Raw genomic sequence first — 16,372 nt, 5'->3', positions numbered from 1 at the left:
TGCAGATTTATTCCCACAATTCAGTTTATAGGATCTCACCATTTTCCATTTTAATTTTTTTATTTATTTTTATCTGTACTTATCTGTAGCCTAACTCTTAAAAAAGGTTAAATAGGGTTCTATAGATCGCAAGGGTTCTTGAATTTATGCCAAAAATGTTCTATATAAGGACAAATGTCTTAAATGATTGCGTAATACTTTCATGTTCAACAGATTATTTTATTTCTTTCTTGTGATAAAGTATGTAGTTTGGTTCAAAAAATGTAATTCAAATTAAAAATGAATTAATAATAAATGCATAAAATGACGGATTGACCCTAAGAGGTTTTATATACGAGACACCTGACAGAACCCTTTTATGATTCAATATATAACTTTTTCTTCTAAGAGTGTAAGATGTCTGATGTCTGTGACTTATATTTTGTTGTTCAAGTGGCATAAATATTTATTTAAAGCTGAAAAAAAGAAAAACAGGGAACAGGCCTCTTAGTCTCGGTCACTTAAGTCACTTAAAAATGTCTGAATTTCATTGCATTAGATACAAAATATCAAACTCAAGCCGTCCACATACAGTCTAGACCACTGCGTCTCCATATTAAACTGTGCTTGATGCCTCAGTCTAATAGATTATGCAAATAGGATGGAAAAGTTCTGCTTATTTAAATGTAATCCTAAGAGAGTATTCCTGCAGGACTTTTCTGCATGTCTGAGTAAAGGAAAGGGGAAATATCCTACTTACAATATTCTCAAAAGATTAAATGAAAATGTACTCACTGACTATATTAGACTAGACATTAATATCATGAATGATTAAAACCTCTCCTCTCTGGAATCAGTGTCTTGCATCTGAGAATAAATGTAAACAGGACTGAAAAATATGTCTAGAGTAATCCTAGGAGTTCAGTTCTCCTGTTAGCAAAATGTTAAGTATGAGCACATTCTGCCAATCCCAAAAATAAACATTCATTCTGGCAAGCATTATTTATGGGATTACACAACAGGTGCATTTCCACAAATCTGTCTTCATGGAAGTGCAAAGTATATATATGAATAAACTTTTTTAACCCTCTGGTGCTCTTTGAAAAATTGTACATTTTCTTTTTCTTATAGAATTTTTTTAATTCATCAGAATGGTACGCGCGCACACACACACACACATACACACACGCGCGCGCGCGCGCTCGCGCACACACACACGAATTTCATCTATTGGAAACGTTTGGTACTGCGGCCAAACAAAATCTTAGTGAAAGCTCATTTTTTGAGATATCAACCTCAAATTTGGAACATAACTTGGCTTTGATTTTCTCGCAGTGTCAGAGTAAAACATGTTTTGGAAAATATAAATTTCATATAAAAATGAAAAAAAAAAAAAAAAAGATTTCATGACAAACTTAATCTTCTATAGCTTTTTAAACTCTTTGTTTTGTTGTAAAGTATTTACAAAGAGACCAAACTTAAGTCTTTCAAGATTTAGGACAGTTTAATGCTCAACAAGTGGTTAACAGGTAAATAAATGGATACTGTGTAAATATAATATCGTAACATAAAAATACAAAATATTAAATACAAAATATAAAAAATTCTGTCATTTTGACTGCCACCAAAGGATTAAATTAATTAAACAGGTCAATTTATTTTCCTTATTATAGTATTGGATATTTACAATTTGTTCTACCATGAATGAAGTGCTGGATGTGCATTTTTCCATTCTTTTTTTGAACTGTGGAAATGAAGCCATGTTTCAGTGCTTTGATGAATTTTCTCATTAAAGTTTAGAGTGATTGAGATAGATAATAAGATTAATTACATTTTGCAAACATTACATGAAAGTATTAACTATATAATATGTTGCTTTATAAAAGTAACTTTTCCCAACACTGAAAACTGATGATTTGAATTTTTTTATATTTTGTCTTAATTAGGGTTGTTTTTCATAATCCGAGTCCTGTACGGGAGCAGTAAGGTCTTCAACAGGAGCTGAAAGGTTATATTTTGAGTTTGGCTGCAGGCTAACGACGGCCATCATGACCCACTTCCATCTCTAATACACTTGTGAGATGGTTCGGGCTACTGCGTGTCATTAATAGTTCATAACATTTAAAACATTTGTGTTTTCTGCCCTAATCTCTCTGACCACTTCTCTACTGCACCAGCACTGCTGGACATCATACAAATGATTAACAAGTAATTATTAAAACTGCTCATGTGGAACTGAAGCAAGTCAGTTTAAAGCCAGCTGTCTCCGTCCAGGCTGAAAATTAAAGCAAACATATTTTTACCTAATTTTAGTATTAAACTGATTCTCTGTGCACCATGGCTTTTGGCTGGAGAAATATGGGATACAATCTCTGCACTTCTATTAAAACGTTCTCATTCATTATTGTTCCCTTTGCATTGTTCACCTTCATTAAATTCAAGATGGATTTCACATTTGACATATTTATGTTAGATTCCCTTGTGATTGTAACGGTTTAATTCTGTTTTGGTTTCAGTTAGCCTGTGTTCCTGATCATTACCTGATCATGGCGCCTTGTTTATCTACTACAACCCCTGACTTGGTTTGGATTACTGTAACTATATATTCTAAACACAGTACGGCTGTAACGGCTCAGGAATCAACAAACACAGGAGTCCAGGAAGAACAGGAAAACATCACCTTTAAGATCAAATCCCACTCAGTTACAGTTTCATTTATTCAAACTCATGGACTGTGTGAAACAAGATTCTACCAAGAACTGAGGAATTGGGGGTTATAAATGCATAATGGAAAAGAGAAAGTAAACTTTAGACATAGTAAACTATAGAAACCTAGGAAACAAATTAACAACATGGAGAATACACAGGAAGTGAAAATATCTATAACAGAGCAGAGTAGACCAATCACAACAGACTGGGCCATCTGACCAATCAGAGCAGAGTAGACCAATCACAACAGACTGGGCCATCTGACCAATCAGAGCAGAGTAGACCAATCACAACAGACTGAGCCATCTGACCAATCAGAGCAGAGTAGACCAATCACAACAGACTGAGCCTTCTGACCAATCAGAGTAGAGTAGACCAATCACAACAGACTGGGCCATCTGACCAATCAGAGCAGAGTAAACCAGTCACAACAGACTGAGCCATCTGACCAGTCAGAGCAGAGTAGACCAATCACAACAGACTGAGCCTTCTGACCAATCAGAGCAGAGTAGACCAATCACAACAGACTGAGCCATCTGACCAATCAGAGCAGAGTAGACCAATCACAACAGACTGAGCCATCTGACCAATCAGAGCAGAGTAGACCAATCACAACAGACTGAGCCTTCTGACCAATCAGAGTAGAGTAGACCAATCACAACAGACTGGGCCATCTGACCAATCAGAGCAGAGTAAACCAGTCACAACAGACTGAGCCATCTGACCAGTCAGAGCAGAGTAGACCAATCACAACAGACTGAGCCTTCTGACCAATCAGAGCAGAGTAGACCAATCACAACAGACTGAGCCATCTGACCAATCAGAGCAGAGTAGACCAATCACAACAGACTGAGCCTTCTGACCAATCAGAGCAGAGTAGACCAATCACAACAGACTGAGCCTTCTGACCAATCAGAGCAGAGTAGACCAATCACAACAGACTGAGCCTTCTGACCAATCAGAGCAGAGTAGACCAATCACAACAGACTGAGCCTTCTGACCAATCAGAGCAGAGTAGACCAGTCACAACAGACTGAGCCTTCTGACCAATCAGAGCAGAGTAGACCAATCACAACAGACTGAGCCTTCTGACCAATCAGAGCAGAGTAGACCAATCACAACAGACTGAGCCTTCTGACCAATCAGAGCAGAGTAAACCAGTCACAACAGACTGAGCCATCTGACCAATCAGAGCAGAGTAGACCAATCACAACAGACTGAGCCGTCTGACCAATCAGAGCAGAGTAGACCAATCACAACAGACTGAGCCATCTGACCAATCAGAGCAGAGTAGACCAATCACAACAGACTGAGCCTTCTGACCAATCAGAGCAGAGTAGACCAATCACAACAGACTGAGCCATCTGACCAATCAGAGCAGAGTAGACCAATCACAACAGACTGAGCCGTCTGACCAATCAGAGCAGAGTAGACCAATCACAACAGACTGAGCCATCTGACCAATCAGAGCAGAGTAGACCAATCACAACAGACTGAGCCATCTGACCAATCAGAGCAGAGTAGACCAATCACAACAGACTGAGCCATCTGACCAATCAGAGCAGAGTAAACCAATCACAACAGACTGAGCCATCTGACCAATCAGAGCAGAGTAGACCAATCACAACAGACTGAGCCATCTGACCAATCAGAGCAGAGTAGACCAATCACAACAGACTGAGCCGTCTGACCAATCAGAGCAGAGTAGACCAATCACAACAGACTGAGCCATCTGACCAATCAGAGCAGAGTAAACCAGTCACAACAGACTGAGCCATCTGACCAATCAGAGCAGAGCAGACCAATCACAACAGACTGAGCCGTCTGACCAATCAGAGCAGAGTAGACCAATCACAACAGACTGAGCCATCTGACCAATCAGAGCAGAGTAAACCAGTCACAACAGACTGAGCCATCTGACCAATCAGAGCAGAGTAGACCAATCACAACAGACTGAGCCGTCTGACCAATCAGAGCAGAGTAGACCAATCACAACAGACTGAGCCATCTGACCAATCAGAGCAGAGTAAACCAGTCACAACAGACTGAGCCATCTGACCAATCAGAGCAGAGTAGACCAATCACAACAGACTGAGCCGTCTGACCAATCAGAGCAGAGTAGACCAAAACAGACTGAGCCTTCTGACCAATCAGAGCAGAGTAGACCAATCACAACAGACTGAGCCATCTGACCAATCAGAGCAGAGTAGACCAATCACAACAGACTGAGCCATCTGACCAATCAGAGCAGAGGAATCTTTAGATTTAGAGAGACCGAAGCCTTTATTGAACCAGTTCAGACACTGTGAGAAAAGAGCTGATGCTGCAATGTATATTTTGAGAATTTTTATTTTATTTAATTTTTTTCATTGGATGCATGTTACCTATTGTAGGAGTTTTCAAAACAAGGAGCCTTTAAAATAACATAACAGGGGCACATGAAATTCGCAAGCATGAATCTCTGTCTAGACATTGTAAAATGATGTTACAGCCAAAATGATATTTCAAACCCTTATTCAATGTGTTTTATAACTTTCTTTAACAATGCACATAGTGCTCTTTAAGTTTTAAAGAGCAAATCTGGGGAATGAGGTCAGTCAGAAATACCAAGCCTTTTAAACATTTAAGAATGCTCTCAAGTTCAGAAATAGCCATCGGGGGGTTGTGAGTTATTTTTTGTTTTAAGGTCTGTTTCTAAGGTCAGGTTTCTCAAAATCAATTTAGTACTGGCACACCACTTTCAAGCATATAATTGTTTAGAAATCTACTACTTTCATAAACCATGTCAATTGCAATGAGTGAAGCTGTTTCAACCGATCCCATAATCATTCAAATTATTCAAATTTGTTAAGATCCATTTACAAAAACAGAATTTGAGTCGTCTGCCATTGTAATTGTTCCACAAAAGATTGCCAAGTTTTGCTTCTGGAAATTTCATGTGCTTATCTTTTATTAGAGCGATCAAAACTCTTTTTATTGCAACATTGTGTGTTGCAAAATCCTGATGTTGGGGTTTGCAAAACTTGGACTTACTGGCACTGTCGTTTGATCGATCGATATTTCACGCAAGATGTTCACCATTTTGCATTGTTTGACACGTTGCAAAATCCTGATATTGGGGTTTGCAAAACTTGGACTTACTGACACTCTCATTTGATTAATCGATATTTCACGCAAGATGTTCACCATTTTGCAAACACAATTATTTTTTCTGGGGGTTACAACATCACGAAAATCTCTTGTTTAAATGCAAACTGAAAAGTAGGTCATACAGACTGCCTTTGGAAAGTTTAACCGAGATAGTGTCAACATTCAAACACAGATAAATTTCCCCGATTATGTAATCTGTGAGTTTAGATGTTTTTTGTTAGGGGGGGGGAACAGCTGTGTCGAGCTCATATAAATGCAGAACCTCAATGACCACAGATTGATAAAAGACGGATCTGTTTCCAAAACGTTTTCATCATGAGGTGGTAAGTGTCTGTTTTGTTCCCTAAATTAAAAAAAAAAAAATGATTCAAATAATGATGTGTGATCAAGTATTGGCTTGAAAGAAATTTAAAAAGCATCTCTAAATGTTTAGCAAATTTCATTAGCTATTTCACTGCAATGCATAATGCATTCTTAATCTGTTCAAACAAGCAAGAGATTATTTAACGTTGATGACCCTTTTTGGTCTCCAGGCTATCTGTGCTGCTCGTGGGCACTATTACTTGGCTGCCAGATGTGTCTCCTGCTTTGGACAGAGTCAGAGAGCATGTTTCGGGTAACAAACAACCTCCTCGTCTGACATGACCAATGCTCAGCAGCAGACAGCTACAGCCGTGAATCAGTGAAATGCTTTTAGTGAATTTAAAGTCACATTTTAAAGGGATAGTTCACTTTGAAATTAAATTTTGGTATGTTTTAGCTTACCTCAAGGGCATCCAAGATGTAGGTGTCTTTTTTTCCGCAGTAGTTTCAATTTTGATATTTTTAGGTCAAACCGTTCTTGTCTGTCAGTCCTATAATGCAGGTCTATGGTCACCCCCTCAAAGAGCATGCACAGAGTCCAAATTAAACAATTCCCCATCGTCCAAATTAAACAATTCCCCATCGTAAGTACACATTGATGGCCTAAGACACGAAACGAGCGGTTTGTGTGAGAAAACGAACAGTATTTATATCGTTTTTACCTCTTATAACACAACCACGTCCAAGTGATCTGAGGGCGCGGGCGCATCCTGGTGTGTGACGTGTATGCAGACTGGTGCATAGATATATATATACACTAGATGTCGCATTAAAGACATTCGTTCCAATGAACTGCCGTAGCCAAGGCGACATCTAGTGTATATATATCTATGCACCAGTCTACGCACACGTCACACACCAGGATGCGCTCGCGTCCTCAGATCACTTGGACGTGGCTGTGTTATAAGAGGTAAAAACGATATAAATACTGTTTGTTTTCTCACACAAACCGCTCGTTTCGTGTCTTAGGCCATCAATGTGTACTTACGATGGGGAATTGTTTAATTTGGACGATGGGGAATTGTTTAATTTGGACTCTGTGCATGCTCTTTGAGACAGTGACCACAGACCTGCATTATCTGACTGTCAGACAAGAACGGTTTGACCTAAAAATATCAAAATGGAAACTACTGCGGAAAAAAAGACACCTACATCTTGGATGCCCTTGAGGTAAGCTAAAACATACCAAAATTTAATTTCAAAGTGAACTATCCCTTTAAAAAGCATTTTAAACCATCTTTGTATCATAGGCTACAGAGTAACCACATGTATAGTTCGCCGCAATAACAACAGCATTGTGAGAATATCTTAGCAAGAAAATAGCAAAATGTTATAGGGGAAGCACCCCTGATATGCGAATCATGTTAGCATTTTGCTAAAAACATGATAAACGTTAATCATGTTAGCACCTTGTTGAAACAAGACCCATATCCCTCTCAGAATATCATAGAGACACGGGGTGAGTTTTTTGACTCAAGGCAATGTAGGGGGCAGCGTAGTTACAACAATTAACATGTTTTGCTAACATCATGCTAACATGATTAATATGTTGTTAGCATTATGCTTACATGATTATCATGTCGATAGCATGTTTTAACGCTTCACTAGATGTTGTAAACATATGTTAGCATGTTTTAACATGTTTTTGCTAACATTATTAGTCGGTTGTTAGCATGATGCTAGTATGTTTAACATTATGCTAACACGGTTAGCATTTCATAAGCATGTTTTAACGCTTCACTAGATGTTGTTAGCATGTTTATAACATGTTTTAGTATGCAACTAGGCGATGAAAACATGTTTTAACATTGTTACCATGATACTAGCACATTTTGAGTCATTTTTATCATATTTTAATAATTAGTTAGGATTTTTAGAAAGTTTTAGCACTTAGCTAATCACTATTAGCATGTAACTATTCAATGCTAGCATTTGTAGCATGTTGGAAGTCTTGTTTGCCAACATTATATGTTGTTAGCATGATGCTGGTATGTTTAACGTTATCCTAACAAATTATCATGTCGTTAGCATGTTTTAACACTTCACTAGATGTTGTTAACATATGTTAGCATGTTTTAACACTTCACTAGATGTTGTTAACATATGTTAGCATGTTTTTAAACATGTTTAAGCATTAGGGTGACCAGATGAGATTGGCTGAAATTCGGGACGGGACGGGATGGGACGGGGGGGGGGGGGGGGTGGGGGTCTGGGGTGACGGGATGGGGGGCTTCTATGATGTTAGACTGCGTAGCCTATAATAAAAGGTAATGAATTTCAAACCTGAACCAAACATATTTTTATTCAAAGATCAACAGTCTGTCATTAGTCTTTAGTCTGCCATAAAAAAACAACATTAAAATCATGAACTCAAATGTCATTGTGAAAAAAAAACAAAAAAACAATGACTGTTGTAATTAACAGTGCGTAAATCAGACCTTTCTGTATAGCCTAACGCTAATAAGCTTATACGAAAATAACGAAATAATTGTGTAGTGAAGTATTTTTTGTACACAGTGAACAATCAATCACTCCTTTACGCGTACATCACTGTCCTCCTCGCGGCTGCAGCAACTTGTGCTCTCAAACAAAACTTGCCAAAAGAGCAAACCCCTATGTTCATACAATTGGTATATTGAAGTCATGTTGGAAAAATCGTATTTACGAGTTGAACGCACCTGAGGTCGTGATTCATTACATTTAGTGTTTTCTTTACATCTGTAGCATGAAAAATATCATTGACAGCTGCCTAAAAAGATCTCATTCTCATGTATCCTACAGCTCACAGGATTTCAGCCCTACGTCCCAAACGAATGGTGGGGGGATCGCGGAACGCAACCGTCCCGTGGCAGGCATTGGTGTACCTCAGTGAAAACATACTAGATGGAGGTTTTGCTGGAGGAGCGCTGATAGCGGAGCGCTGGGTTCTGACTGCCGGCCGCAATCTATTTGTAAACAAGAGTCGAAATCATACAAGAGGACAAGAACCATTAATCCCAAAAGTCTATCTTGGAATCAGCAAACTTTCTGATGCAAATGCTTCTTCTGAAGTAGCTGTGGAGAAGGTAAATATCCAAGCCTGCTAAGCTAAATTCACTAAATCATGATCTCCATATATTTTGTATATAAATACAAAGACAAAAAAGCATTAGTTAGCATGCTAACCGATCAGCATGTTAAGCTTACTTAGCTGCTAATGTAGTCCGATAGCTGAAGAGCAATATTAGAAAGTGGCATCAGTGTTAAAAATTATTTTATCTTTAAAAAAAACGATTGCAAAATCACGTTATGCGACTAAACGTAATTTTTGCTTCAAGAAATTGATGAATTTTGGCATTTCTTTGTTGTTTAGAATCCAGTATTCCCGTGATACTTTTGTCTTTTACTGTAAATGTTTCCATTGCAGTTTTGCAAAATATTTCTTTTTCCAATTGCCTGAAAAACCACCTCACGCGAGTGTAAAAACTTTTTTGCAATATATGCGAGTTTTTGGAAAATTGACGTGTTTCCATTGGGCATATTTTCAATTCGCAATTTAAATTTGCACAATTTGAAGGGTAATAGAAACGTGGCTAATGATGACTGAGAACCACTGATATATACCAAATTTTGTGCCAATATGTAAAAAAAATATCATAATTTAAGACAAATTTGAAAATGACGGGCAGAAGATTAATCTGATCCCGCCAAATTCAGTATCGGCAGTTTCAGCATAACCCAATGAGTCCGTAGACGCCAATCATGATTTTCTGACAAACTTTTCAAAAGTTATGAACAAAAATAGCCACATTTGGCAGGTGCACTCAGGTCATGGTGTTAATGAAGCCTACCAAGTTTTGTTTTTGTTTTATTTTGATAGATCAAGGCATTGCCCAGAAAGCATCTTGCCTAATTGTTCCCAAACAGCAAAATAGTGTCGACCCAGATCCGAATCACATCTGGTACATGTGGATTCAACGCGTACCAGATGTGTACCAGACACTATGTTGCTGTCTGGGTTATAGGTCGAAATCATAAATTACACATCATCATAACTTTTAAACAACGATTAATATAAAATTCTGTCTGACCACTTCTGTGCAGTTCGGTCCAGTTATTATCTGAGCTAATTTTGGCAGGAATCTGACAAAACATTTTTTGGGAAGAATAGTGAATAGAAAAAGAATACAGTACATTTCAAAATGGCGACTACTGTCATGGGCAGAGTTTTAATATACTGTATGATATTGACATGATCAGCATGAGATGAGTTATCAGGTGATTTTCAAAGGGGTTCAAAAGTTCTAACCAAAAGAATATGACATTTTTTTAATTTGTGGTGCTTATATAGAGTTGGACAGAGTATTATTCGGGGTGACCTTCATCATATTCCAATGTACGGTTCACAACTACCCTAACCCTAACCTTAACCCTAACAATATATAATTAATTTTCTTCTTTAGTTGTGCAGACAGTGACCCTAAAAAGTATTTGGACACTTAAGCCACAATTAAAAAAGTCACTGCATTAGGTAACTAAACATTAAACGTGAGTGCATATGATGCAATGAAATTCATGCTTTTCTAAGAGTTCTTAAAGTTTGCAAATGTTTTTGGGACCAATTTATCACTGTGACAAGTTAATTTTGTATGTCAAGAAAAGGATAAAGGTATGGAAGCTTGTTTCCGCCATAGAATAAAACATTTTAAAAGATAATTGCGACTTTTTATCTCACAATTGCGAGTTTACATCTCGCAATTATGACTTTATTTCTCAGAATTGCGAGATATAAAGTCAGAATTGCGTGAAATAAAGTCGCAATTGCGTCTTATAAAGTCCGAATTCTGACTTTTTTTCTCGCAATTCTGACTTTATATCTCTCAATTCTGACTTTATAACACGCAATTGCGACTTTATATCATGCAATTCTGACTTTATATCTCCCAATTGTGTGTTATAAAGTCAGAATTGTGAGATATAAAGTCAGAATTGCGTGAAATAGAATTCTGACTTTATAAGACGCAATTCTGACTTTATTTCACGCAATTCTGACTTTATAAGACGCAATTCTGACTTTATTTCACGCAATTCTGACTTTATAAGACGCAATTGTGACTTTGACTTTTTTTCTCGCAATTGCGACTTTATTTCACGCAATTCTGACTTTATATCTCTCAATTCTGACTTTATAACACGCAATTGCGACTTTATATCATGCAATTCTGACTTTATATCTCCCAATTGTGTGTTATAAAGTCAGAATTGCGAGATATAAAGTCAGAATTGCGTGAAATAGAATTCTGACTTTATAAGACGCAATTCTGACTTTATATCTCGCAATTCTGACTTTATATCTCGCAATTCTGACTTTATTAGACGCAATTGTGACTTTGACTTTTTTTTCTCGCAATTGCGACTTTATTTCACGCAATTCTGACTTTATATCTCGCAATTCTGAGAAATAAAGTCAGAATTGGGAGTTGTAAACTCGCAATTGTGAGATAAAAAGTCGCAATTATCTTTTAAAATGTTTTATTCTGTGGCAGAAACAAGCTTCCATATAAAGGAAGATAATTGTTGCATGAGAGCATTAATAGTTGAAATGCATCTTTCCTGCAGGTGTTTTTGCATCCAGGCTTCCAGAACACATCCGACTGGGACGACGACCTCGCTCTGATCAAACTGCAGGAGCCAGTCAGATTTAATGAGTCTGTAATACCCATCCCGCTTCCAGAGATGGGAGATAACCAGGAAGAGAGCGAAGGGGAGAGAGGCATCATCGCTGGGTGGGGATGGGGGCGTCTTTTCACTCCTGCCCCAAAACTGAAGTTTCTCGCTCTGCCCGTCCAGTCATGCAAGGGGAAATACAAGGCAACGGTCCTCGCAAGCACACCAAATGTGACTGACAAACAGTTCTGCACCGGACCCAGCAAGTACCAGGAAAACGTGTGTTTTGGTGACGCAGGGGGTGCTCTTGTGTTCCTAAACCCCAACACCAGTGCAGTCTATGCTGCGGGAATCCTCTCCTTCGACAAGGCTTGTTCTGTAGAAGAGCATGCTGTCTACACAAAGATTTCTGCGTACCTGCCCTGGATCCACAGCGTCATGAGAGGAGATTCAGAGGAATTTCCAGAGCGGCGTGCTTCAATTATAAGTCACATGTTTTCACAACAACTGTAGTATGATTTTAATGCATAATTGCTTTATAAATATACATTTATGTCACTGATTTCCCAGACAGCAACATAGGCTACGTCTACATTAATCCGGATACATTTGAAAACGGCGTTTTCGTTTAAAAACGCTCTCCGTCACACTAGCGTTTTAGTGTGGATGAGAAACTTTTGGAAAACGCCTGAAAACGCTAAACTCACCTCATACTGCGCATGCGTAAAACCTCACAAAAGCTCACTGAGAGGATACAGACGGAAAAATACATAATAAAGTTATCGCGCAATTCTTCTGACAGGATTATTTTATTTAGCAAAATATCTCATCATTCACTGAAGCGTCAGGTCGCACTCACTCACTATTATATGTTTGGTCTAAAACGCGACTGATTTCATGTTTCGCTGCAGGACAGCAAATGCGAATGAATTTGCAGGACTGTGATATAAAGAGTGTGCAAAGTAACATATTTTAGCAACTGTGTGAAAGTGAATTGCACATAACAGGCACAATACCAGTATAAACATGAATATTTATTGGTACAATATGCGTCACATGACTAAACTTGCGTCATCGTTTTTAAATACCTCCGTTTTGACAGTCAACACTACAAGGCGAAAATGTTTTCAAATGAATCCACTTTGGAGAGCGTTTTCAAAAAGCCGTCTCAGTGTGGACGGAAGGTCAAAAAGGAGGGAATAAGATGCGTTTTTAAATGAAAACGTATTAGTGTAGACAAGGCCAAAGTTTCGACCCAGATCCGGCCCACATCTGGTACGTGTGGAATCCACATGTACCAGATGTTGCCCGGATCTGGGCAGACACTTTGTTGATGTCTGGGTTGTAATTTGCACTGTTAAATTGTGAGAATAAAAATGAGGGTTGTCATTTAACAAATAAATCCATATTTGAAACAAAAAAGTGTCTAGTGTATCTTGTGTGCCGCACAGGTCCAGAACAATGAAGCCAAAACATTTCGATCGCCCCCTGGTGGCTGGCTGCAATATAGGTCATAACGTAATCGAACGGGACGCAAGCCAAACTAAAAAATCTAATTACATTACGAGGTCATGATTGACAGCTGCCACATCAATTATTCCATACATAGATAATATCTATCCCATATATAGCTATAAATCAGATGCATTTCATCACAATGCACTGGACAACATATTACGTGCATTTGCTGTGATAAATTAGCAGGAACTCTTAAAATATCAATTGTATTAAATAATGGAAATACAATTTTGCTACTCTTTGCTACTGATTTCAGGGTTACATGGTTAATTTAATAGTGGTATTAAAATCTAAATTGTAATATTGAAAAAGGCTGGTACATGTGGATTCCACACGGCCCAGATGTGGGCCGGATCTGGGCCGACTCGTTATGTAATAAAATTTTCACAGTACATTCCACATGAATGGTCTATTATTACCTTACTGTGTGCATTTTCTATCTGCAAACATGAGAAAGCACATCACACACCATTTTAGTTAATTAAATATGTAAAGCTCTGCTGCAGGATGCTGATCAAGGTTATATAAACACATATCTTGAGCATATCTTTCTGAGACCAAAGGAGCATGCAGAGTACGTAGATTAACTGACTTCAAATCAAATACAACTGCAAACCTGATTCAGTCAAACCACAGTTAACCCTGAATCAAGTTCTTCTGTTCACCACCAGGCATCCCAATTAATTTGAGTCAACAGATTGTGTGCAGCATGTAGCTTGTCAACAGCTTTCAACAACATCTTCTTTTGAGGAAAAAAGGTGATTTCTCAGAGAACCATTGCTTGCAGCATACCAATGATACGGTTAAAAAAAGAGTATATTCCATGGTTTGAAAATTGCACTGTTGTATTCCCAAAACCAAACATGTTTTAACATGTCCTACACTGTTAATTATTTCACTGTAAATTTACAATAAATTGCAGGTTACCAGTTGCATGACTTTCACAGTAAGTTACCGTATAATTTTTACAGTAAATAATTGTGAAATGACAGCTGTTTACTGTGACTTCACAATAATTATGCCGTCATATTACTGTGATTTAGCAGTAAGCTGCTGTAGAATTACTGTATTTTACTGTGCAATTACAGTTAGTCTATCGTATTACTGTAATTTAGCAGTAAGCTGCTGTATAATTACTGTATTTAACTGAATGTCTATACATTAATGTGATTTAGCATAAATGATGGACCAAACAAAACTGATAAAAACAATGGTTTAACTTTTATTTTTTAGAAGAAATATACATTTTAATAACAGGAATAAACACTGGGTAACATGAATGAACACTGGATAACATGAATGTCTATCAATATGTATGTGCATGTGTTTACTATGTGATAATGGTACTTGAAAAATACAATTTAATAACAGGAATAAACACTGGGTAACATGAATGAACCCTGGGTAACATGAATATCTATCAATATGTATGTGCATGTGTTTACTATGTGATAATGTATTAGACTCAACCTTAGACATTTAAATCTAATGCAACTATGAAACTCTCAATAAATAATACAACTGAAGGGGAGTTTGTGATAAGTTGACTGTGCAACTCTACAGGGGTAAAATAATCCAGTAAACCCTTATACTCCCGGTGGCATCTGAGCCTGTTATCCCACTTCCCCACCACCAGAGGTCACCCTCTGAGTATTGAAATGTGTTCTTCCCCCCACCTGTTCATTAAGTGTTCCAAGCACGAATGTCTATAATATTTTAACACAATTTGTGGGCTTCTGCTTGTCCACTCTCCTTTTGAGGATTGACCACAGGTTCTCTATTTGGGATTAAGATCCGGGCCTGGCCAAATATCCAAAATTTCAATTGTGACTCCTTTGTGCCCCATCATGCTGGAAAAAGCATGGATCATCACCAAATCGCTCCTTGGTTGTTGGGAGAAGTTGCGGACATTTTATAACATTTTTAATTCCTGGCAGCGTTTTGGGAAGAATTGTGAGACAGCCACTCTATACATGAACATTAAACAAATGTAAAATCTAAATAATTTTTTACTTATTTAAAAAGGAATATGCCAGGTAATATGTAATAGTAGATTGAAAACATAGATTGATGTAGAGAAATAAATGGCAGGAATATATTTATAATTTAGTGCATATAGGATTAATGTCCAGTTCCTCATAACAACAAAATATGTAACAGATTTTTGTCCATTCGTGGTTTTCTCATTCAATCAACTGTGTTTATTTGGCTATTTTTCTCCCACAGGCTCCCGTACTACGCAGACTGCAAGAAGAGAAGGAAAAAGGATGCTGATATAGTGAGTGGAATCACAGTCTGAGGCTTGTTCACATCTGGTGTTTAGATGAGTTTTGGTCGATCGGATCACAAGTGGACGACGCTAAATACAGGTGTAAACGGGTCTAAAACTTTTTGAGCTTGTCCACTTTTGACCTCTTCCAGAGTTAGTGGAAAAAACATTGCTTTCGTAGTGTAAACGCTCATGTGATCGAATGTGTTCAAACAGCCACTAAACACCGTCTTCTCTCCGTCTACTGATCTAATGCGGGAACATTATGGGAAGAGCTCTAGCCAGACGGGATTTTTAAGTTTAAAGTCGTCATGAAATCAAAATAGACCCTATTTACTTTGTCAGCGCATATTACTAGTATTGTGGTGAACAATTGATCCATGCAAGTTAATACACCGAAAATTGTATCTTTAATCAATTTTGTATCTTTAATCAAAATCTGAAAAGTTACTTCCGGTCTGGAATGGCGTTCCTTCTCTGATGACGTCAGTTTGACGGCTTGGGTTGAAAACGCTTAACCACTCCTCAAACCGTCAGTCTGCAATGAGCAGAGATGGAGAGGAGGAGCGCTAAAGTAAAACCCTGCCCTCTGTTCAATATTCAATTTCATTTGGAAATAGCAAGGGGGTAATCCATCAGCCGGAAAATGAAGCTTCCCCGGGCGCCGCCATTGATTAGCGGACCATCACCTGCTGTTAGCATCCCATTGACTCCCATTCATTTTGGCGTCACTTTGAC

The 16,372-nt window shown here is 38.0% G+C and overlaps 1 protein-coding gene across 1 annotated transcript; it reads left to right on the top strand.

Annotated features, from left to right (window-relative positions):
• Window positions 1–5,937: 5,937 nt before the first annotated feature.
• Window positions 5,938–14,888, top strand: hp (haptoglobin). The gene is made up of 4 exons (XM_079868028.1): window positions 5,938–6,161; window positions 6,372–6,454; window positions 8,983–9,266; window positions 11,800–14,888. The coding sequence occupies exons 1-4, from the start codon at window positions 6,154–6,156 to the stop codon at window positions 12,358–12,360; spliced, it is 936 nt and encodes a 311-aa protein (XP_079724154.1). The 5' UTR covers window positions 5,938–6,153; the 3' UTR covers window positions 12,361–14,888.
• Window positions 14,889–16,372: the final 1,484 nt, after the last annotated feature.

This window comes from Squalius cephalus (genome assembly GCF_949319135.1).
Source record: "Squalius cephalus genome assembly, chromosome: 3".
NCBI classification, from domain to species: Eukaryota; Metazoa; Chordata; class Actinopteri; order Cypriniformes; family Leuciscidae; genus Squalius; species Squalius cephalus.
This window is presented reverse-complemented; position numbering and strand designations above follow the sequence as displayed.